The 22,664-nt window shown below is 32.2% G+C and overlaps 3 protein-coding genes across 3 annotated transcripts; 2 read left to right on the forward strand and 1 right to left on the reverse strand.

Moving 5' to 3' along the window:
- The first annotated feature begins 2,008 nt into the window (after positions 1-2,008).
- LOC9322697 lies at positions 2,009-2,738 on the forward strand. Its single transcript, XM_021036117.1, has one exon. It carries the CDS (start codon positions 2,127-2,129, stop codon positions 2,649-2,651), a length of 525 nt encoding a protein of 174 aa, XP_020891776.1. The 5' UTR covers positions 2,009-2,126; the 3' UTR covers positions 2,652-2,738.
- Positions 2,739-8,892: 6,154 nt separating this feature from the next.
- LOC9322698 (dual-specificity RNA methyltransferase RlmN) lies at positions 8,893-11,302 on the forward strand. The gene is made up of 9 exons (XM_002886586.2): positions 8,893-9,185; positions 9,271-9,335; positions 9,449-9,551; positions 9,637-9,734; positions 9,904-10,034; positions 10,119-10,227; positions 10,340-10,531; positions 10,597-10,733; positions 10,854-11,302. The coding sequence occupies exons 1-9, from the start codon at positions 8,933-8,935 to the stop codon at positions 11,140-11,142; spliced, it is 1,377 nt and encodes a 458-aa protein (XP_002886632.1). The 5' UTR covers positions 8,893-8,932; the 3' UTR covers positions 11,143-11,302.
- On the reverse strand, positions 11,294-15,233 carry LOC9322699 (ubiquitin-like-specific protease 1D). Its single transcript, XM_021035315.1, has 14 exons — positions 14,825-15,233; positions 14,462-14,504; positions 14,139-14,320; positions 13,753-14,054; positions 13,538-13,586; positions 13,108-13,193; positions 12,998-13,027; positions 12,827-12,922; positions 12,622-12,724; positions 12,405-12,502; positions 12,186-12,308; positions 11,941-12,055; positions 11,693-11,800; positions 11,294-11,608 (listed from the first exon to the last, which is right to left on the reverse strand). The coding sequence occupies exons 1-14, from the start codon at positions 15,167-15,169 to the stop codon at positions 11,507-11,509; spliced, it is 1,782 nt and encodes a 593-aa protein (XP_020890974.1). The 5' UTR covers positions 15,170-15,233; the 3' UTR covers positions 11,294-11,506.
- Positions 15,234-22,664: the final 7,431 nt, after the last annotated feature.

Raw genomic sequence — 22,664 nt, forward strand, 5'->3', positions numbered from 1 at the left:
TATTTTGGTCGTGTAAATTAAATAGATATGAAATCCATGTAACTAATTTTAATTTAATTAGATTAAATCGAAATTATGATATTTTCATACCTATAGCTTACCAAAGAAGTTTAATTTTCAATTTATAAAGATTTATTGAATATGATTTTAGAATTATTCAACAAGATGATAAATATTTATTAAATTTTGTGAATCATGAAAAATAATAATTAATTTTTAATTATTATACTTCATCTTTCAATCTCTCATCTAACAAATAAGATACATATTTTATTATTACTATGTCCAAACTTCATTTTGTTGTATGACTAAATAATATTCCCATTAGAACTGTCAAAGCGAGTTGATTCGTCCCGTTAAGTCTGTTTTGCGATAGACAAAAAATATTTTGACTTGTAGTTAGTCGGTTCGCACGACCCGCGGGTAGCATATATGAAATACAAACCCGTCCCGCGAATGTATGCGGATTTGCGGGATTGTACATGGATTTTGTTTAAATAATTTTAAAGTAACCAAAATTTAAAATACTACTAAAATAAATAAATAAATAAAAATACTATTAAAAGTTTGTTTAAATTACCACATGTTGAATAAATTATAATTTTATCAATAAATACTAATATGCGGGCTGATCCGCCAACCCGTGGATGAAAACCGATTAAACCTATGACCTACTGCGAATTAATCCATGTGGCCCGTTTATTTGCGGGTTTAATATATTTTCTCAAATCTGCCCCATAGTGAGATGATGTGGGCTCGACCCGCGGTTTTTGACCTATTTTGACTGCTTTAATTCCCATGAATCATCTAATTTTAGAATTTTAAAACACAAAATTCTATTTTGTAAATCATAATTAATACGATGGGTATATTTATAAACAATTTTACATTTTCTCTACAATTCGTTATTATGAATATTTATAAGTATACTACACGATTCGTTCTACTAAAAAACACACACAATATTAAACGCAACATATGTAAACCAATATTCTCCCGCGGTGGACCGCGGGTCCGATCCTAGTATCAAAAACAAAAAAGAAGCTTCTTACATATTCAAGAATTTCAAATAAAACAATATAAAACTTTACTTAAAATCATCGCATATTTCTAATTAGAAAATAATATTGATATAAATAATGTAAATTTGTAATTTAAATCATGACACATGTCGCTATCTAAAATCATTAGAACTATGATATATTATAAATCTTATGTAATTTAAACTGAACGTAGAAACCAAAATAAATAATTTAAAGATGTGACAGTTAAACTAAAAATAAAAAATTATAAACACGATGATATATGAATCTTTGATAATTTAAATATGAAAATAGAAATTGAAATAAATAATCTAACTATACTACAATCATAATTGAGGACAAACAAAAAAAAACAGTTAAGTAAAAAAATATTACAAAAAGGAAAAAAAAAAATTGATCTCACATATTTCTAATTGAATAATAAATTCAAATAAATAACATGAGGATTAGTTTAACTAAATCATCACATATTTCTAATTAAAAAAGAAATTGAGATAAATAATATCAAATTTTAAATTAATATATAATAACATATGTTTTCTTTTTAATAAAATTGCCTGATTTGTTTCTTGTTTAATTGAAACATAAAAAACGTATAATTTCCTTATTATTATCTTTTGACATTTTTTAAATTTGTTTATAGAAATATGAATTATTTACAATTATTCTTAAATTATCTTTTACATTTTTAAAATTATTTAAAATTTGTAATTACTTTCAATTATCTTCTTTTTTTTTTATTTTAAAAAAGAAATTTTTGTTTTACACGTGTCAAAATCTAAAATCAATAGATTTGCCATGTGTCACGATTATATGAATTATTAACTTAAAAAACCATACTTTATATAATAAGATTTCGTTAAGTGTAACCAAGAGAGAAAACAAAGGACAAATCGGTCAATACACTAATTTAACATAAACGGTACCACCAAACGAAGAAGCGCCTCTATATATATTGAGTACCTTCTTCCCCAAGAAACACTATCATCTTCATATTATACATCTTCGGTTTCTTGTTTCTCTCACCATTGTCTTTAAATCATCTTCTTCTAAAAGATCTGAGTTTCATTGAAGAGAATAAGGATGATGAAGTCAAGACGTGACCAATCAATTGAAGATGCAATCGTCGCAAATTATTTGAAGATGATGATCGATAACGTAATCGTTTGGCCTCGTCACTTCCTCCGAAGTCAAGACGTGTACTGCAAGAATCCATGGACGCTTTTCGTTACTCGAGATCCTATGGTCCTACAAGCCGGAGGATACTTCTTCGTTAACCGGAGTGTGAATTCAGGTAAAACCGATGGATGTGAATACGGTTGTTGGAGAATCATTGGTCGTGATAAAGTGATCAAGTCGGTGACGACCGGGAAGATTCTAGGGTTAAAGAAGGTTTATAAGTTCTGTAAAACTGAGGAACCGAGATCGTTTATTAAGTTCGTGGAAATGGAGAAGAGAAGAGCAAGAGATAAAAGAATCTGGGCGATGGAGGAGTATAGGTTTGCAAGTGCGTGGAAACAAGATTACGTGATCTGCAAGATTAGACTTCTTGATCCACAGCCATTTGAGTACATGTTGTCTCACCATATTCGAGGTTACTATAAATGAATCATTTGATATGATGATCATGCATGGATTTAGAGACTCGATTTATGTTTTTGGTTTCTAGTTATTGAATCGGTTTTCTGGGAGTTCATGTATTCTCATTATTCAGTTTTCTTGATTTCTCGTTCCTCTTTGTTCAATCTTTATGTTACTATTAAGTCTAGAATTGAAAAGAAAGATTGGTGGAATCGTTTCAAAACTTTGGCTTTTTTAAGTGATTGTTTATTGCTATTTTTGGTTATGCAATTGCAGTGATTTTGTAAAGAAATGTTTAGATGTTGGGTGATTGATCGAGAAATTGTTATCGAGTTCGAATTTGGAATTGTAAGATTAGATTTCTCTATCCAAAAAGCAGAAGTTATACAGTGATACTATTGCTAATTTGCTACCAATCAAACGCGATTCTCCATTGACCTAAGAAAAAGTTATATACTAATTAAATGTGGACCCAATGCCTACGATTAAATAATTTTTGTTTTGTTTACAAAAAAAAAAGAAAGATTTGTTGTTGTTGTTGTTTTTAAATATACCGCAATAATTCAAATTTGGTTTGCTAAAAGAGTAGATATCATAAAATGATAAATAAAATAAAAATTTAATCAAAGATTTGAGAAGTAATAAGAAGCTTAGTTAGTGTGTTTAGAGTCAAATATGTCTAGATCTCGTGTTTATGTGAAGGAAGATTAGTATCGCATACTGCAGAGACGGGACAATCGTTCCTTGACACTGTTCCTTTCTCTCTCTCTTGAAGAAAACTCTAAATCACAGATCTAGATCTAGTTTAGCTGTTCTCTTTGATCTTCACTGCAGGTTCTGAATTGGCTAAGTGAAGCAGAGGTAGACCAGCTCCTTTCTCCGGCAACGGCGAGGTGTGGTATCCATCGGCGACGCAGTTGCGGCTCTCTCACGGTGGTCGAGAAGCTTCTCCGGAGACAGACCTGGTTGAGGATGCTAGGAGAGCCGCGGAGACTTTCTTCTCAGGCTCAACTACGGTGAAGGCTGCTGCGGCTTGCGGCGGAAGTCGTCGGAGGATTGGTGGGTTACGTTGCTAGTCATGGTGATTAACGGCAGATCCCTTGGGATTTGTGCTGGCTCTCGCGGGTAGCGGCTTTTGAGGGATTTCTGAGCCATCGTCCTTCACAAGCTTCCGTGGTGTTGCTTTCACCGGACCGGATCTGAATCGGCTTGGTCTCGAAGAAGGGTAAGGGTTACGGCTTTGGAGTTTGAGGGTTAGATTTGTGTTTATTGATTTGCTAGGTAGGGGAGTCGATATTAGGGTTCTGAGATGTCGGAGATTTGGGCCATTCTGGGAGGTCTGTGGTGGGTCATGCTTCTCGCCGGAAACGACACAGCGACAGGAACCTAATACTCCGGTCAACGGGTTCGGTTCCGACGACAAGACGCAAAGCTGTGGTCCTTGTATTAGCCGGAATTAGTGGTCTTGTCTCTGCTCTCAGCTGCCGCCCAAATCAGATCTCAGTCACCGAAACTTTCACCAGAATTTTTCTTCATTTTGTATATGTGTAGCTGGGCCAATTTCAGGCCTTTTGGTCTATTTTAGGGGCAGACCCATTAATAAAATAAATTAAAAAAAAAAAAAAGATTAGTATCGCATGCTTATAGCTCACACATAGATAAAATATTTTTTTCCGTGCAGAGCACGAATTCAATACTAGTTTAAAACATAAGCAAAAATACATTCTCTTGATTGTTAACCAACACAATTAAAATTGTACAATGTCTTAACTCCCGATAATAGTTGAGAATATTAGATGCTTCTATTTACAAAACGCAAAACGACAATTAAAAAACCATCAAAATATGAATTCTCAAAGACTATACACCATAAAATAAGTATCATCTCAATCAATGGGAGGGTCTTGGTAAAATTAAAATCTTTGACTATAAAAAAACTTCTAAAAATTATACTTTTTTCTTTACTAAATTTTTTAAAAATGGCTTTGAACCCACGACAAATGCCTATGTTATCGTAAGGTAGAGACGGGCCTCAAATAGTAATGAAAGATTCAAATAAAAAATGGTTCCGATAAAGTCTACAAAAATAGTAACTTGAATATCGACGTTAAATTCCTACTACAAAAAGTCTTAAAATGGATGCATTTTTTTTCTGAGTATTGAAATGAATAAAAAATGGTTTATGTATTTTTTATGCATTAAAATAATTCATGTATCTTTATGAATATTGAAAACTAGTTGGTGTTATTTTATAGAATTTCCCTAATTTATTAATTATTATATTCTATAACCAAAAAAGAGCAATTTTGTGACTAAAATTTTGTAAAAATAATAGAGAAATTACACTATATGACCATAAAAATTTTAATAATTCAGTAACTAACCTAAAAAAAAATTGACTACAATATTATGTATAACATGTAATATATACTAATTTACTCTTTGTTCACATGTCACATCTTTTCAATGTATTTTTGTTTTTTTTCTTTCTTTCTCTCTTGATCATCAATTTTTTTTTCTTTTGTCATATCAAGTGTAACCATTATCTATCATTAGTACATCATTATCATCACCACCACCACCATCACATCATCAACACCACCACCGCTGTAACTGCTACGACCAACACAACCACCATCATCATGCCCTCACCATCACCATTACAACTACTACCACCATCCCATGTCATCACCACCATGGTTATCGCAACCATCACCACTATCACACATTCACCATCACCATATTACCACCCATAGTCAATACCGCGCCGTCGCAACCGTGCCATCACCACCATCACAACGCCATTAAAGCCAACGTCGTAACCACCACTATCATCACGTCGCCACCACTAAAACCTCCACGCCTATACTATTTATTGTTGATACTATCATCGCAGCTACGTTTTACTCTATTTTAGTTTGTTCTATACTATTTTATTTAAGTTTTATGTAAAGAAATTTTTTTTTTTAAAAAAAAAAATTTCATAAGTTTATGTCTGTTTTTTAAAATTTTAAATCATGATACATTAAAAAAGCTTTTATTTTATTTTCAAAGAATTAGAAATTTGAATTAAATATTTAGAGCATAAAATATGAAATAGAAGAGTTGACATAAAAAAAAAAATTAAATAGAAGATCTAAGGGGTAAAATAAAAAAATAAAAAACAGATAAATTCTCACCTATACCATAATAAAGGCGAATATAGACATTTTACCTTTTATTATATTACTTGCTTTTTTTCTAACAATATAGTGCTATATACTTAAATAACTTATCAAAATAGGTTATTCATCTAATTCACCCAAAATAATAAGGAATTATTGAGTGAGTTAAAAGGGAAATGGAGATGACAAAATTGGATGGAATTAAATCTCTCTAGCCCCTTTTCCTCCAAACATTCTTTCAAAAACCCTCACTTATTCTCACTACCCCTCTCCTTCCCAATACATTTAAAAACCAACTATACCCTTGCCTTTTATCCAATTTATTTCTACATTAAATTTTATTACCAACAAATTCTTAAAAGCAACCAATCATATTCATTCTCTCTCCTCTCTCATTAACTACCAAAAACCTTAAAAAATTAGATTATTCTTCTTCTTCTTACGACATATTTCCTCTCCTCTCTTCTTCTTCTTCTTCTTTTTTTTTCTTCTCCATCTCCAAAGACATATCTCATCTCTTCTTCTTCTTCTCCATCAAAAAACTTTTAAAAAAATCAAATTCTTCTTCTTCTTACGATTCAAGCATCTTCAATGACATATTTCCTCTCTATTTCTTTTTCTCCATCCACCATTAAAGCTCGTTGTTTACTTCTTCTTCTCTATCCACTAGTAAGTATACTTATTTTTTTAGTGAATTATGATTGAGAAAAGTTGAATTCGTAGCTTGAATGCAGTTTTTGGTAGAAAAAATTGGGAATTGTAGATTTAGAACAACTGAAACCATTAGGTACAACTAAGTATAATATTACCGAAACCCTAAATTTGGTGCAATTGGGACAAATGAGTACAACTATGTTGATGGACTGCTACGAAAAATATAAAATTATAGACCATTTTCTTTCTCTCTTTCTTTTTCAGGGACAATAAAAAAGAATTCAGTCATGCGCTTTAATTTGCTTGTGCTTATGCTTTGGAGAACATAGAAGAAAATGAGGTAAGAAGAGGTCGAAGAGGCCGAGTAGTTTAGGCGAGTGGTTTACCAATGATGGTAACAATGATGGTGACGTTGATGGGACGATGAGGGTGACCAAGGTTGATTTCTAAGTGCCATTATTAGGATGATTTAAGAAGCGATGTTGTTTGTATTGGTTTTGTTTGTGAAACTTACTTGTTCTGTTTCGTACAACTAAGTTTTAACAGATACAACTCTGGTTGATTTTTTAATCGTATCTATACAAATTAAATTGTTTTGTCTTGGTACAACTAAGTACAACCTGTACAACTAAGGTCTATTGCCTTGGCTAGTTTTCAGAGTTTTATATAATATGAAAATTTAAAACCAAATAAAAAAATCTTAAAAAATGCATACTCGGTGGTAATGAAACTACACAAGAAGTTTTTGACAAAAAAATTCATATTTTCCTAAATTAGTGAAATTCTTATCACAAAATCTCACATTCATACACTAACAACCTTATACTTCCATTGTTACTTTGTAGATTTGAACTAAAAAATTTTAAATTTTTGAAATACTTGTATTTTGATAAATATAACTACACTCATACAAAGAAATGGTATTTTTGATGAGACAATACCATCGGTTCCACCCACAAAAATTAATTTAGAGTTGATAACAACTAGATTTACTAAATTCTCGATATTGTACAACTATGAGCAAAAATGTGCAACCGAGTACAACTGTACAACTATGAACAAATTTTAGATATTTATGTTAGATATTTCTCAGATATTTTTAGATATTTGTAGATATTTCTTTTATTTTTTATTTTAATCAAAATACTTAGATTCACAAAAAAAAAAAAAAAGTAAAATACTTTTTTTTTTAACACTATATATTTTTTAACATACTTAGTAGATTCATAGTGTTGTTGTGAATTTTTTGATCAAAACACTTTGACTCATAGTTTTTTGGTGATTTTTCTGTCAAAAAAACTTAGATTCATACAAACCCAGATACATAGTTGTACATAAGTGTACCAGTTGTACCTAAACACTTAGATTCATGAATAACATTAGAAACCAAAACACATTTGAACACACCAAGTCTTCTTCTGCTTCTTCTTCTCCTTATCCTTCTCTTTCTCCTTCTCCTTCTCAGTCTCAGTCTCAGTCTCCTTTTCTTTTTCCTCCTCTCGTAATAGAGAAACAAATGTTATAGGCTAATATATACGTACAAAAAATTTCATCTATGTCTGCAATCCACTCCTTATTAACTTACTTGAAACCAGATTTCTTCCAAAATTGACCAAGAGAAATCAATCATTTTAAGAAGAGTTTACAAACAAAGTTACAACTTTCACTCAATATCTCCAAATAAAAACAAGAAAAAGTAGCTACATGTCGTCCGAATTTCAAACCCGAATTGTAATTCAAATCCTATTAGTAATCTTAAAATCCGAACTGTAATCATAAAAAATCCTAATTGTAATCGAAATTCCATTCAAAATGCATTTGTTTCAAACAAAATCAAAGAGAATTACATATCAAACCCTCACAGAGAAGAATAAATTGGAAGAAATCAAATCCTAATTAAACCCAACACAATAAAACAAAATTAGGGATCAAACAAATGAAATCTTACAAAGAGAAGACACGGCGGAGTTCTCACGGCGGATTTCTCACGGCGGATTTCTCGATTTCACTGCGAATTTCTCACGAAGAAGAAGAGAGAGGACGGATCTTTGGATCGATAGAAACGAGTGAAGAGGGAAGATGAAAAAGATGAATGAGTATCGATGGAATCGAGAAAAGAGAGAAAAAAAAAGAAGAAAGAAAAAGAAGAAAAGAGATTGAAAGCTTTGTGTTTGTCGGATTGTTGACTCGAGACAGAGAGAAACGAAGAAGATGAAAAAGTCGTAGCGAGGAGAAATAAAAAAGGTGATTTGGAAATTAGTGTTTGGATTGACTTTGGGGATAAAAAATCCGAAAGTCATATGGATCTAGATCCAACTGACTGGTTGGATCGTAAATAAGTGAAAATTCCTTGTTTTATTTGTCTTTTACTATTTTTCTAAATTAAAATAAACTATTAACTATATTAATTTTATTACGGGGCTAAATGGAATGGATTTTGAGTATAGGGGGCCGACTAGATTAAACTCCAAATTGGATTTTGCGATTCGGATGTCGACGACAATGAGGCGTCTTGGAATCATCACTCTCACCAATTCCGCCGCCGTCGTCACTCCGACACTACTTTCTTCAACGGCTGCTTTCCCCGGAACCCTAACTCTACCCTCTCCCCTCCGCAACCACCGTCTTACCAATTCCATTCGCTTCCACGAATACAGAAGCCTCTCATTCTCTTGCTTCTCTTCTTCTTCTTCTTCTTCAGCAGCTTATCTTCCTTCACTAGAAGAGTACCCATCAACTAAAGGTGACTTCTTTTGTTTAACCACTGTTTCAATTTCGGATTTTGAGTTAAATTTTGCTGAGGAATGTAGTAATTATCTATCTTTAAGGTTCTGTGGCGAGAGATGATAACCAGAAGGTGATCTTGAAGGGTATGACTTATGCTGCTCTCCAAGTATGATCCTTTTCAAATTCTCAATCTTTTCTTCATTTGGGTTTGATTTTGATTCTGGTAGGACAAATGTTCATGATCTTTGAGTGGAATTTGGGCCTATTTTAAACTTGTAGGAATGGGTTCAGTCTCATGGGTTTAGACCAGGACAGGCTTTGATGTTGTGGAAGAGATTGTACAAGGACAATATATGGGCAAATAATGTTGATGAACTTGAAGGTTTGTCTTTTAATATGTTTTTGCTCAGAAGGTTTTGTGATATAGCAATGAGGATTGGTATTCATTAATGTGTTCATTCTTATAGGGTTGAATAAAGATCTCAAGAGAATGATTAGTGAACATGCTGAGTTTGGGGCGTTATCGTTTAAGGATATTCGTTCGGCATCAGATGGAACTAGGAAGGTGAATAGATCGTTTCTTTTCTTTTCGTATAAATAGTTGAAATGTGTTCCGAATTTCATATTTTGCGATGGTTGGATGATGTGAATGAGTTACTCACTGGGCAGCGGTTATATTTTCCATGAGTTTTGGGGAATCTTCTCATTGATTCATAACTCGCAGGATGTTGCAGATTCTGTTCACGTTGGATGATGGACTTGTGATCGAGACTGTTGTTATACCTTGTGATCGAGGCAGGACAACAGTTTGTGTTTCGAGCCAAGTGGGATGTGCCATGAATTGTCAATTCTGCTACACTGGCAGGTAAGCAGAAGATTTCAGATATTCTCTTGAGCCACTTTCTCAGCTTGATTTGTGGTTTAATGTATGTTTGTACTGCTTTCACAGGATGGGCTTGAAGAGAAATCTCACTACTGCTGAGATAGTTGAGCAGGCTGTTTACGCCAGACGATTGCTTTCCCATGAAGTTGGGTCAATAACAAATGTTGTATTTATGGTATGCATGTTCACTAGACAAACCACATTTTTCTCGGCATTTAACCAATTTGGGTCACGTTTAAGGTCTACCAGTTTCTTCGGTTTCTCATAGAGCTGGAAGTGTTTTGTAGGGAATGGGTGAGCCATTTCACAACATTGACAATGTCATCAAAGCTGCAAACATAATGGTAGACGAGAATGGACTTCACTTCAGTCCCCGCAAGGTCACAGTCTCGACCAGCGGCCTTGTTCCTCAGCTGAAGCGTTTTCTCCGTGAATCGAATTGCGCTTTGGCAGTCAGTCTGAATGCAACAACTGATGAGGTTTGTTTTCAGGCTATCTCTTCAAAATAGTCACCATTGTTTTCAGCTGACCTTGAACCGCGCAGGTCAGAAACTGGATCATGCCCATAAACAGGAAATACAAGTTATCTTTGCTCCTTGAGACGCTCAGAGAAGGACTCAGTTCAAAGCATAAGTACAAAGTGTTGTTTGAATATGTGATGCTCGCAGGAGTGAATGACAGGTAAGTGAAATCATTAGTGGAGACCGCTCTTAAGCTCTTTGTTCCGCAATTTCAAATCTCCTCCGCTAAAATGGTTAAATTCTGAAACCATCATGAACTAGAAACTCTTTAATTGTGCAGCATGGATGATGCAAGGAGGCTAGTGGAGCTTGTGCAGGGGATTCCATGCAAGATCAACCTTATTCAATTCAACCCACACAGTGGTTCTCAGTTCATACAGACCGAGGAAGACAAGATGATCAAGTTTCGTAATGTTTTGGCTGAAGGAGGCTGCACAGTTCTCATGCGGTTTAGTCGAGGCAACGATCAAATGGCAGCATGTGGGCAGCTTGGTATGATTGGGGCGGTTCAGGCACCAGTGATGCGGGTGCCCGAGCAGTTCCGCGCGGCTTTAAAAGCATCAGTTTGATCTGTCAAATGTCAGATTAGGGAAAAGAAATCAAAATCTCCACCTTGTTGTAACGTAACTCTGATTAGATGCGATTTTTAATGCTTCTTCTGAGGTTCTTTAACAATGAAATTTTGTGAAAAGTAAAATCTACAATTATAAAATTCAAAGCTTTTTTTTTTGTTGGCAGTTTCTACCAAAGGTGTTATTATAAATTAGATGTATGGATTACAACATCAACCTATGGAGTATGTACCCATTTTTTAATTTAACTTTTGGCCCAAATATTACTTCTGCCTTTAAAGTCTATACAAGAACAAAAACTTGAACTCTGTTAGAGCGGTGAGCAATGTCTTGATTTGGATGCTGCATAATCTGTACTGGTTTAGTCTGTCTGGTCATTGACACGGAATAGCTCGATGAGTGTGTTTCGGATTTTGATTCTCAGAGCAGAGGCTTCATCGGGTCTAAACCACTTCTTGTCGAACTGGATATATTGAGAACACAAGTTTAGACGAGTAAGAAGAAGATATGTGATTCGGTATCAGGAAAAGAGTTTGAGATTACTCACCATTCTCAGATCTTTCCTTTTCAACCTTTGAGGTGCCTCTTCGATGAACCGTTTAATGAAGAAGAGCACAAACGGACCACAATCAAAATCGTTTTTCTGCTGCGGAACCTGGTTGCACAAAGAGAATAACATCATAAGACGAATTGATCTTCCTGTGTGGTTCTAGTGTCTGAATGTAATCATATTTCAGAAGAAACCGTATAAACAAAGTTCCTTGAATCATGGGATTAAGAAGGTAAAAGACTGACCTGTATATCAGCTTCGCTGATCCTACGAGGGAGGTTTTTCCATACTTTTTCTGAGATAGGTAGATCCAAGGAATAATCATCTTGATTCAGATAATTCCATTCGTCTTTCAGAAACCTGCAATAAGTTGCATAGAATCTAGTGAATGTGGTATCTGTATTTTATGAATTGACACCATATGCACACAACGCCAAGCATGTGAAAAGATAAAGTCACATGTAAAGCTCCTGGCATCTCACCATCTCACCTTTTTACGTTTTCAACAATTGATTTTCTCGAGTGAAGTTCTAAAGAATCAAGGTGAAGTATAGTCAACCCCGATTCATCTTTCTTATCAGGGATGCAAACTATCACAAGGCTCCAATGAAGACTGAAACATGGTACAAGAATCTGAACAAATAAGTTCTTGAAAAATCTTGTAAGAAAAAAATCTAAAAGTACAGGTGCTAAAAGGAAAAGTACTCACTCTTCATGTATTGGTATGAAAATATAAGCTTTACGAAATAGATCAATACCCTTCCACCACCGCCTGAACTTCACAAAAAAGGCATCCTTGTCATTCCCCTATTTCATTGAAAGGACAAGACAAATAGACCAGTCGACATAAATACCAATGAGAAAAACACGAATTGTAAGAATGCCAGCAGATAATTATTTTACAAGGATCACATTTTTCTAATCACCTTGTACGTAACAGCGTCACTGAGCTTCTTGTAGAAATATGTATTGAAGAAATGACAATCAGCAGAGATTTGATTCGATGATGATATCTGCTGCTGCAAGAACCTAACCAAAGAAAAGAGGACAATAATCATATAAAAAAACATGCAAATAGTGCTAGCATAATAAAAGATAACATATATGGCAAGTCTATCACTCCAAAACTACCTGATGTAGAAATTCATAACCGGTGATGTTAGAAATTCTCGAGGCGCAAGGCATTCAAGATCTTTAAGACAAACTTGAACCAAGTGAGGATCATCCCTGGATCACCAAGCATTAATATTTTAAGGGTTAAAAACTTACAGTAAGTCTAGATCAGTCTTGAGATAGATTTACCTTGATGGGTAGCATATGTCTTCCAGTAAGCTGCATGTTCCATCAACTATTAGTTTATATACAGCCAGTTGTGATAAAACGAGGCTAAAAAGAAAATAGGTATTTTTTACCCTTCAGGCAGTTCAACCGCTTGCTCCGCCACTGTTGAAGGCTGAGGTTCTTCTTCATCCACATTTATCACTATATCCTCTGATTTCTGTAGTTTTTTGAAGGGAATATCATCAAATAAGTTAAAAGAACAACATAGCAAATGAGTTGGAGAAAGGACACTATTAAAGAAGCCAAATAAATGACATATCCAAATAGGAAGCTTTTCCTGGCAAGTATAAATCCTTTTAAATAGCACAGGTCTTTAGTTTATCTAGAGAGGAATTAACTGTTCAAAAATTGAAGTCTTTCGTAAGGAATTTATAAAATTTTCTGTTCGAAAATAATAGAAAATGAGTCATGCTTCTGCTGGTGTAAATTTCTTGAGGTCTATAATAATTGCGTAAATGATGCAACTGTTAGATATATGGTAACAAGAGTAAGCAAGAATACCTTACGGCGCTTTGAACTTTCTGATGGAGATTCTTGCCACGACCACTCCCTATGAGAGAAAGAAGATGAGCGATTACAACACAACTCAATCTCTTATGTATCAGAACGGCATGTCACAACAAAATTGCATTAACCAGCAGTGGTAAACTTGAGACCCTCAGAAAAAACAACAAACCAGTAGCAGAAACAGCTGGAAAAGGAAAAAGGAAACGAACCTAGGAGTTTCATGACCAATGGGGTCGTTGTCATCATCATCATCATCATCAAGCAGAGAATAAATCGAAGATTCCTTGCGCTTTTTCTTTCCATAAGATTCCTTGGATTTCTGATTCCCATTTGACCCTTTAAATCCAGAATCAAGCTGCTTTTCACTGTGCTCAGCGTTCCCTATATCTGACAACAACCGCCACCCGCTGCTCAGCCTTGTTACGGGCTTTCTATCAGCCTTGTGTTTCTTACTTTCACATCCCAAATCTTCTAGTTCTTTACCAAATGCTTTCTTTGACTGAGTATCTGTCTGTTGAATACAGATTACAAATTTGTATCATGATGAAGTACCCATCTAAAACAGTTTAAATGTTAAAAGGTAGAAGTTCCATACTTTTGGTTTACTGAAAAAGGCAGAAAACGTTGACCGCGAGACTTCTTTTGAGTCTGTATTCCCTTGTTTAGAGATGTCTTTCGAGGCTGCATTCCCTTGCTTAGAGGTGTCTTTTGAGTCTGTCTTCCCTTGCCTAGAAGGGTCTTTTGAGGCTGCTTTCCCTTGTATTAAGACATCTGAACCTACATGAAGCGTGACTCATTAAACTTAAGTCCAAAAATTGGGACACTGAGCTAAGCTATTGAGAAAGCATATTGCATATCATAGTTACATTATCCAAAATGTTAGAAACAAACAACTTTAACATTATCCACCAAGAATACCTGAGCTTGTCGAAGACACGACCTTCGAACTTCTGTCCACCTCCTGCCAAAAAGGAAAGAGACTTTGTAGCATCATATTCATATTCAACTAACATCAATCCCATTCCTTTATCAGATAACAATCTCTATCACAAAAACCCCTTGATATACATAAATTTCACATGTTCAATGCCTAGTAGTTACCATGACTAAGGATCATACACATAAATGAGCTCGAATCTAGCTTGGAAGATACACGGAAATGTACTCAACAAAATCGAAACTTTAGCATAAACTTGAAAACCCCACCAAACACTGAAACATATCTAAGATTGGAAAAAAAAATCAAACAAAATAATCATGCAATTGAATGAGAATGCGAACCATTTTCGAGCGGTCTAAAACCCTACGCTGCTTCTCTTCTTCAAGGTAGACGATTCTGAGTCGGATTCTCTCACCCTTGTCGGGTAAACCCGGACCTAATGTCACAAGATTCGTTTTGCTACGCTCCAGCTGCTCGTCAAGGGCACGATCGGTTAGAGATATCTGAGAATCCGTCTGATCGTCGGAGAGAAACGTTGGCGTTTGCGGCGGCGGAGGTTTGGTGGTATTAACAATCTCCAGCTCGGGAACTTCGTCTTCCTTATCCATGGCTGAAGACCAATCAATCACAAAATCTTTCTTCTCGGAACAATCGACATCTACTACTTCCTTCTTCCTCTTCGTCATTTCCCGAGGCTAAAGGTTTCTTCTTCTTCTCTCAATCGCCCATTTGTCGTCTTTGTTCAGAATCTTCACTATCACCTCACTTATTTAAGGGACTCTTCTTCACAAACAAACAAAAAAAGAGATTTTTTTCTTTTTTTTGTTATTCGTAAATTTTGGTAATTTTGTAATTTCAGTAATTATTTGCTTTTGAAAATGTATGACTCTTCTTCACATACCAAAGAAAAAGAAGATTTTTTCCTTTTTTTTTTGTTATTTCGTAAATGTTGGTAATTTTGCAATTTGAGCAATTATTTGCTTGTGAAAATGTATGACTCTTCTTCTTCACATACCAAAAAAAAAAAGATTTTTTCTTTTTTTTGTTATTTTGTAAATGTTGGTAATTTTGCAATTTGAGAAATTATTTGCTTGTGAAAATGTATGGGTAGGTGTATTGTCGTGAATTTACTTTCGCTCAAAACATTAATTTTGGGGTTTCAAAACCCTAGTTTAGATTTGCTTGTGGAAAATATAAAATCATCATCGAAAATAATTTTTTTAACGACATAACAAACGACAAAAGAAAAAACTTAATTTTATCGTGTTGGATCGGTTTGAGTTTTGGATTTTTCCTAGTTAGATTTACTTGTGGAAAATACAAGATCATTTTTATATAAAAAAATATTTTCTAACGACATAACATACGACAAGAGAAAAACTTATTTTTATCGGGTTGGAACAGTTTGAGTTTTCTAATTTTGGGAAAATTTGTGTGTACTGTAATGAAACATTTATTTTTGCTCACAACGTTAATTTAGGGTTTCAAAACCCTAGTCTAGATTTGTTTGTGGAAAATATTAAATCATCATCGAAAATAGTATTTTTAACGACATAACACATGAAAAAAAGAGAAAAAAACTTAATTTAATCGGGTTGGATCGGTTTAAGTTTTGGATTTTCCCTATTTTAGATTTTTTTGTAAAAAATATAAAATCATTTTTTAAAAAAAAGTATTTTCATACGACATAATACACAACAAGAAAAAATCTTATTTTTATGAGGTTGGATTAGTTTGAGTTTTGGATTTTTCCAATTTATTTGAAAATGAATGTGTATCATAATGAAACATTTACTCTGCTCAACACATTAATAGGGTTTCAAAACCCTTGTTTAGATTTGCTTGTCAAACATATAAGATCATCATTGTTAAAAATAGTATTTTCTAACGACGTAATACACGACAAAAAAAACCCTAATTTTGTACGGTTTTTATCATTTTGAGTTTTAAAATTTTTTCAATTTTGTAAGAAAATAGTCCTAAACAGAAACATTTTTTTCGGTTCGGATTTTAAACAAAACTGTATGAATAAAAGCATAATTATTAATACTATATAATTTTGTTACATTTAAATCTATTAATTTGATTTAATTAATCTTTTTAATAAATTTCAGTTAATTTAGTCTGGGTTAGAAAAATTCAAATCGATTCAACTAATTCAATAAATATATATTTCGTTTAGATTCTTAATATTTGGTTTATATTCAAATTGATAAATCTCGAGTTGGTTTGGTTTAATTTTTATCGACTCATAATAGTCACGCTAGTCACAAATTTGCATCGAGTTACAGATACTACACGCCACGTCACAGCTAGATAAGAAATACTGTTGTATCTGAATCACCGTTTATTCCATAATCCAGATGCTGAAGCTTGATCTACTTACTAACGGTTGACAGGGCTTAGAGTTTTCAAGGAGAGAAAAAATGGACTAGGCAACCATTGGACCTTTTTATTATTATTCAGTAACAGTATTATTAGATAGGTATATCTCTTTGTACGTTGGATGTGCCTTCGCTCTAAGAACTCTTTAAATAAGTGTTTGAGTTTGTTAGAAATATTCACCTCATCTATGCTCAAAAGATCAAAACTCACTCATATATGCCATTTTTAGTGTACCAATATCATTAATTCACTACAAAAAACAAGGCATGTAACGTCAATTTTTTTTTTTTGATAACTCAGGTGTCTGGTCCCACCGAAGCGGATCCGATTAGCGTCGTGTCCAAGCGGAGCTGACGTGGTCCTAGAAACCTGCAGCCGCCATGTGAATTTCGCAGTGGCCGAATCCATGTGGCGGTACCCCCAGCTGGAGGCCTTTTATCACTAAGAGACAACTCATGATTGTAACGTCAATTTTTATATTGGTTAACGTTGTTTATAAACTGACTCTAATAATATAGCGTCAGTTTAGTAACCGTTATATTATGGAGCGACGTAAACTTTTTTTGCGTCATTTAGAAAACTGACATTTTAATTAACGTCACAAATATAACGTCACTTTTTGTTTTGTTTAAAACGTCACTTGCAAAACTGACGTAATCTATCCAATTAGCAATTGACAATTGTACAATTATATTACTTTTTATTAAATAAAATAAAACTGTGAAAAAGAAAAATACAAAACAAAAGGACACAAAATAATTCAAATATTATTTAATAAGAGATAAAACATAACTGTCATAAGAAAATACATCTTCTTTAGTGATTACAAAAGTTAGTAGAAATCTATCTATATATACATTTTTGGATGACTTTTAGCAAATAAATCCTGGAGTTGGAATGTATTTACGGATGAATGCCATTGGCATTAATTATTTAAATTTGAAAAATATTAATTAAAGATATTACCAACACGATTTTGAGAATCATAAATTCATATCTTCCTTAATTTTCTGAGTCATTAATGTGATAATCTTTAGGAAATATTTCTCTGTAAAAAAAAAATCCACATTAATGAAGGCATTAAAATCGACACTAACAATTAAATTATTTAGATATTCAATTATTTTAAGATTCTTATATCTTATTTGATATTTTTTTTTAATATCTCATTCTTTAATTACTGCGTTTAGAATTTATTGGTTGTTACCTATTTTTTTGTGAAATTTATTGGTTGTTACTTAAGAAGTAATTATGGTGCGTTTATTTTAGTTAATATCTAATTTAAAGAATTTGTTTTCTTTTATTATTAATAAACGAATAACATGTATAGAAATAAAAGATTTTTCTTGCGACTCCATAATAAAAATATTAAACTCTTATTTTCTACATTTCTTACACATAATATCCTCTTATTCAATAACAAAAAATATATATTGCATATTTTTAAAAATATTTATAATATTTAAATTATATAAAAAGTTTGTAATATTAATATTATTTCAACTCTATACAAATTTAATATATATGTATATATATCTCATGGGAACCATTTAAAAGAAATTTTTAAATTGACTTGAATTATATAGCTTTTAAATAAAAGTATTATTAAAAAGAAAAATAACTAAATGATGTTTAATTTCACAGGACGGGTAATATGATGGGACGGGTTTGGGTTGATATTTATAAAAGATAGTATACCACGGGTGAAATCCTAAAATTAACAATCAAAATAATCTATCAAACAAATTACATTTTGATTTTTTTAAGAAAATATAGCCCCGCGGTGTACCGCGGGTTAAAATCTAGTACTATATAAAAGTCGAAGCCATAAGCCTCTCAGGCCGTCCACCTAGGATTTTAAACCACCAATCATAATTAGACATATCATTAATTAGCATTTTTAGATTTTTGAAATTGTCGATATTAAAATTTAAGTAAAAAGGAAAATAAAAACAATGATGTGGTTAAAAAAGAATTTTAACTTTTTCAAAAATGAAGACAATTTTCTATATTAAAAGTTTTGTAAAAAAGGAAAAAAGCAACATATGGAATAATTAACATTTTTAATTCAGATTAAATAACATCTATAAATTATAAATATTTTCTATAACATTTTTAATCGCTAATTAACATTTTTACCCATCACCTCAATTGACATTTTCAAATTCTCATATTTTCTATATTGAAATACTTGTGAAAAGGAAAGCGATAATATAGGAATCTTAAATTTAAGAGAAGTTTTTGTTACAATAAATATTTGTAAAAAGAAAGAAACGCATAAAATGTTAAAATAGTTTAGTAGATTTAAATCACTTAATGTATGTGTATATATTAATTTGATGGCATGAGAATCAACAAAGTAGCGTAAAATGTAAAACTTCCAATGTTATTTAGTGAAAAATGTAAAATATACACATCTTCCTGATTTATTTTCCAAAAATATTAATTTTGTGATGAGAATATATGTATATAAGCATAATCTCTACCGGAGAAGAATAAGAAAAAGACACAAAACAAAGTTAAAAAAAGAAGAAATATTGGTGTGGTGAAGTCAAAGAGCAATATGCATATTATTTACCCTTTAACCTTCGTGATTGTTCTTCTGAACTCCATATGTAATGTCTAGGTTTATGATAATAATACTTTATTGAAACAAACAAAAAATAATATTTCTTAGCTTAATAGTGATAGAATCTGTTGATTTTAACTAACATGTTACAACTATATATAACAATGATTTTTTTTTTATGATGTGAAATAAGCATGTCAATGGTTGTAGTTAAAGATCTTACATATTTGTTTTTCAAGTTAGGAGAGCTGGGGAAATCTAATTTCTTAAAGTTGTTCGAAGAAAAGAAAGAACATCTTATCACTTTGTTTTACACAAACAAAATATTTTTATTAGAAAACATATCTGATTTTTTTTATTGTGTAAGATAATGTAGTAAAAATAAAAGAAAAAAGATGTGAAAAAGCATGTCGATGGTTGTATTTAAAAATCTTATAAATTTGATTTCCAAGTTGGGAGAGGTCTGGAAAGCTATTTCTAAGTTCTTAAAACTGTTCAAACAAAAGAATGAACAATTTATCAATTTGTGCCAACTAAATGTTAGAAAACATATTGAAAATATTTTAATTGTGTAAGATAATGTAATAAGAAATAAAATAAGATGTGACAAGAACGATGATGATGTATTTATAAATTCTTACAAATTTGTTTTCTAAGTTGGTAGAGCTAGGGAAAGCTAAGTTCTTAAAGTTTTCTTAAAGTTTTTCGAACAAAAATAAACAACATTTTATCACGGTGTGCCACTTAAACAAAAGATTTTTGTTAGAAAACATAATATATTGAAAAGATTTATTGTTTAAGATAATGTAATAAAAAATAAATTAAACAAATTTTATTTTTGCAATAACAAAAAAATGAAAGATAATATTATAGGAACTATCATTAGTAGTATATGATTTTCGTCAAAATATTTAAAATAAATGCAAAAATTTTGAAATATATTACTCTAAATCTGTTTGATTAATAACAAAAAAATACTAATAGATAAGAGCGAACACAAGTATGCCCTAACGTGTACATATTTTGGTTGTTTAATTTCAAATATTTTGTCAAAATAATGTATTATTAATCAATCAAGAGGTAGTAGGCTAAGAAAAACAAAAACAGTATAAAATATGTAAGACTTTAACTAATATTTGTGGAGGAGGTTCTCGAAGAAATTAAAAAGATACTAATAAACAGTATAAAGTTGTTCGACGATATTATTTTTATAAATTTTTCTAAAAATTATAAGTTGTTCGAACAACTTAAAGATCTTACATATTTTATACTGTTTTTATAAAATATGTAAGAAACACATATTAAAAGACACTAATAAACAGTATAAAAAAATATAAAATTGTTTGAAGAAATTATGTGTTTTATATGATGTGCCTTCAAAGACTATATTAGTATCAATAGAAGGTAATTAACTAAAATAAGTAGAAAAAATAATAATTTATAATATAAAAAATTAATGATAATTTTTAATCAATATATATTTTAGATTTACGTTATGGTTTTCTTAATGGTGTATTTGAAATATAAATTTTGCTCGAAAGTAATCAAAAAATATTTAGTGATGAAAACGCTATAATACATCAGATTTCTAATATTATACCAACTTTGTCCTAAAGAATTTATTTTCTTATTAAAACAAATTTTTAAACAACATAAATGATTCTAAGAATATAAAGAAAAAATAATTATGTTAAAAAGAATAAAAAATAAAAGATTATAGTACTTTTGTATTACTATATGTCAATATATAGCTACTAAAATAATTACTAAACCTAAAATTATATTAAAACAATAGATACAAACAAACCTCTGCGTAGCAGGGGTTAATAACCTAGTTACATGAATAATGACAATTAAACTGGTTTGTTTGATCATTAGAGATGTAGAAATTGCAGTCCTCACCCAGTTTTTTCACAACACCATCAATGTTGATGTCTTTACGAACAGGGGATGGCCTACTCCGATCTCTGTCTTCACAAACGTCCTCTACGTAGATTGCGTTTCCGGGAAGGTCTATGACTCAAGACATCGCAGGTTCATCTATATAGAAATGAAACTTCTTAGATAGCTGAATTCAATTTGTCTCCACAAAGATCCGACATTCCTTCCTATTCAAATGCATCCACAAAATTACAGTTTCGAGCAAAATCAAATATATGAGAAGCTAGCCTTATGGCCAATGAAAGAAGTTTCTGACCATGAATAAGAAGACCAACCTTGGTGGTCAATGGTATCTTAGACAAGAATTTCCACCAGGAATTTTGTTCATCGAAGGGTGATTTAACTTTTGTTGACTGGCTTTAAGTGACACTGCAACAGAAAACAAAGAATTATGTCTATTTAGTTCTCAAACTCTTCACTAGTTAGATGTTGTATAAAAGCTCAACCAAACGATTATAGTATTTCTACTCCAGCTAATCAGAATCTCAGAAATAATGCCATTAGTATATGACAAGCATGATGGTTGTTGGTGCAGGAATTAGCACCTCCGACAATACCGGCTTAAACTGGACGATTTACGAATCAAATTGAGACCTCAGTTTAAACCGGGGAATCCCGGTTAAGCCTGTTAATGGGCTGAAGGAGGAGATCGTCAGGCGAGATCGGTCCAATGACGGGAGATCGCCTAAGCCGACTTCTTCGTTCAAGAAAAAAGAGATTTTCCTAGGAAGAAAAGGAGAATCCCGAAAAGTAAGGGAAATCAGAAGATAAGGTCTCGAAGATTAACATATCTTTAAACCGTCCTAGACTTGTATAAATAGGGGTGTATGTCCCCTATTCAAAGGATCCGCAACTTTATGCAAAAGTCCTAATTGTTCTTGAGCAAAAATCCTAACTTTGTCTTTAAGCAATAAAATTCATTTTTCCTTTGAATCTTTGATCAGAATTTGCAAGAGAGTTAATTGAATTTGTTTTCCTCCTTTAAACAAATTCATTGTGTGATTTTCAGAATCAACAATGGTCAAGGCATTAGAGAGTATATAAGGATTAGAGAACTCAAATGGTCAAGTCTTTAGAGGGTATCATAGGATTAGAGAACCCAATGGCTTATTATATCTTGAGAAAGAGCTATAGAAGCTAGGGATGATGACTAAACTATAGTTAAGCACATACCGATTTTAAGTGAAATCCAGGTAAACAGAATACTCTTCGGTTCAGTTCAAATTGCAGTCCTTGTATTGCTTGACACAAATGATGCATGCCTAAATTTCATACATCAAAGAAAA

This window comes from Arabidopsis lyrata (assembly GCF_000004255.2).
Source record: "Arabidopsis lyrata subsp. lyrata unplaced genomic scaffold ARALYscaffold_2, whole genome shotgun sequence".
Classification (NCBI taxonomy): Eukaryota; Viridiplantae; Streptophyta; class Magnoliopsida; order Brassicales; family Brassicaceae; genus Arabidopsis; species Arabidopsis lyrata.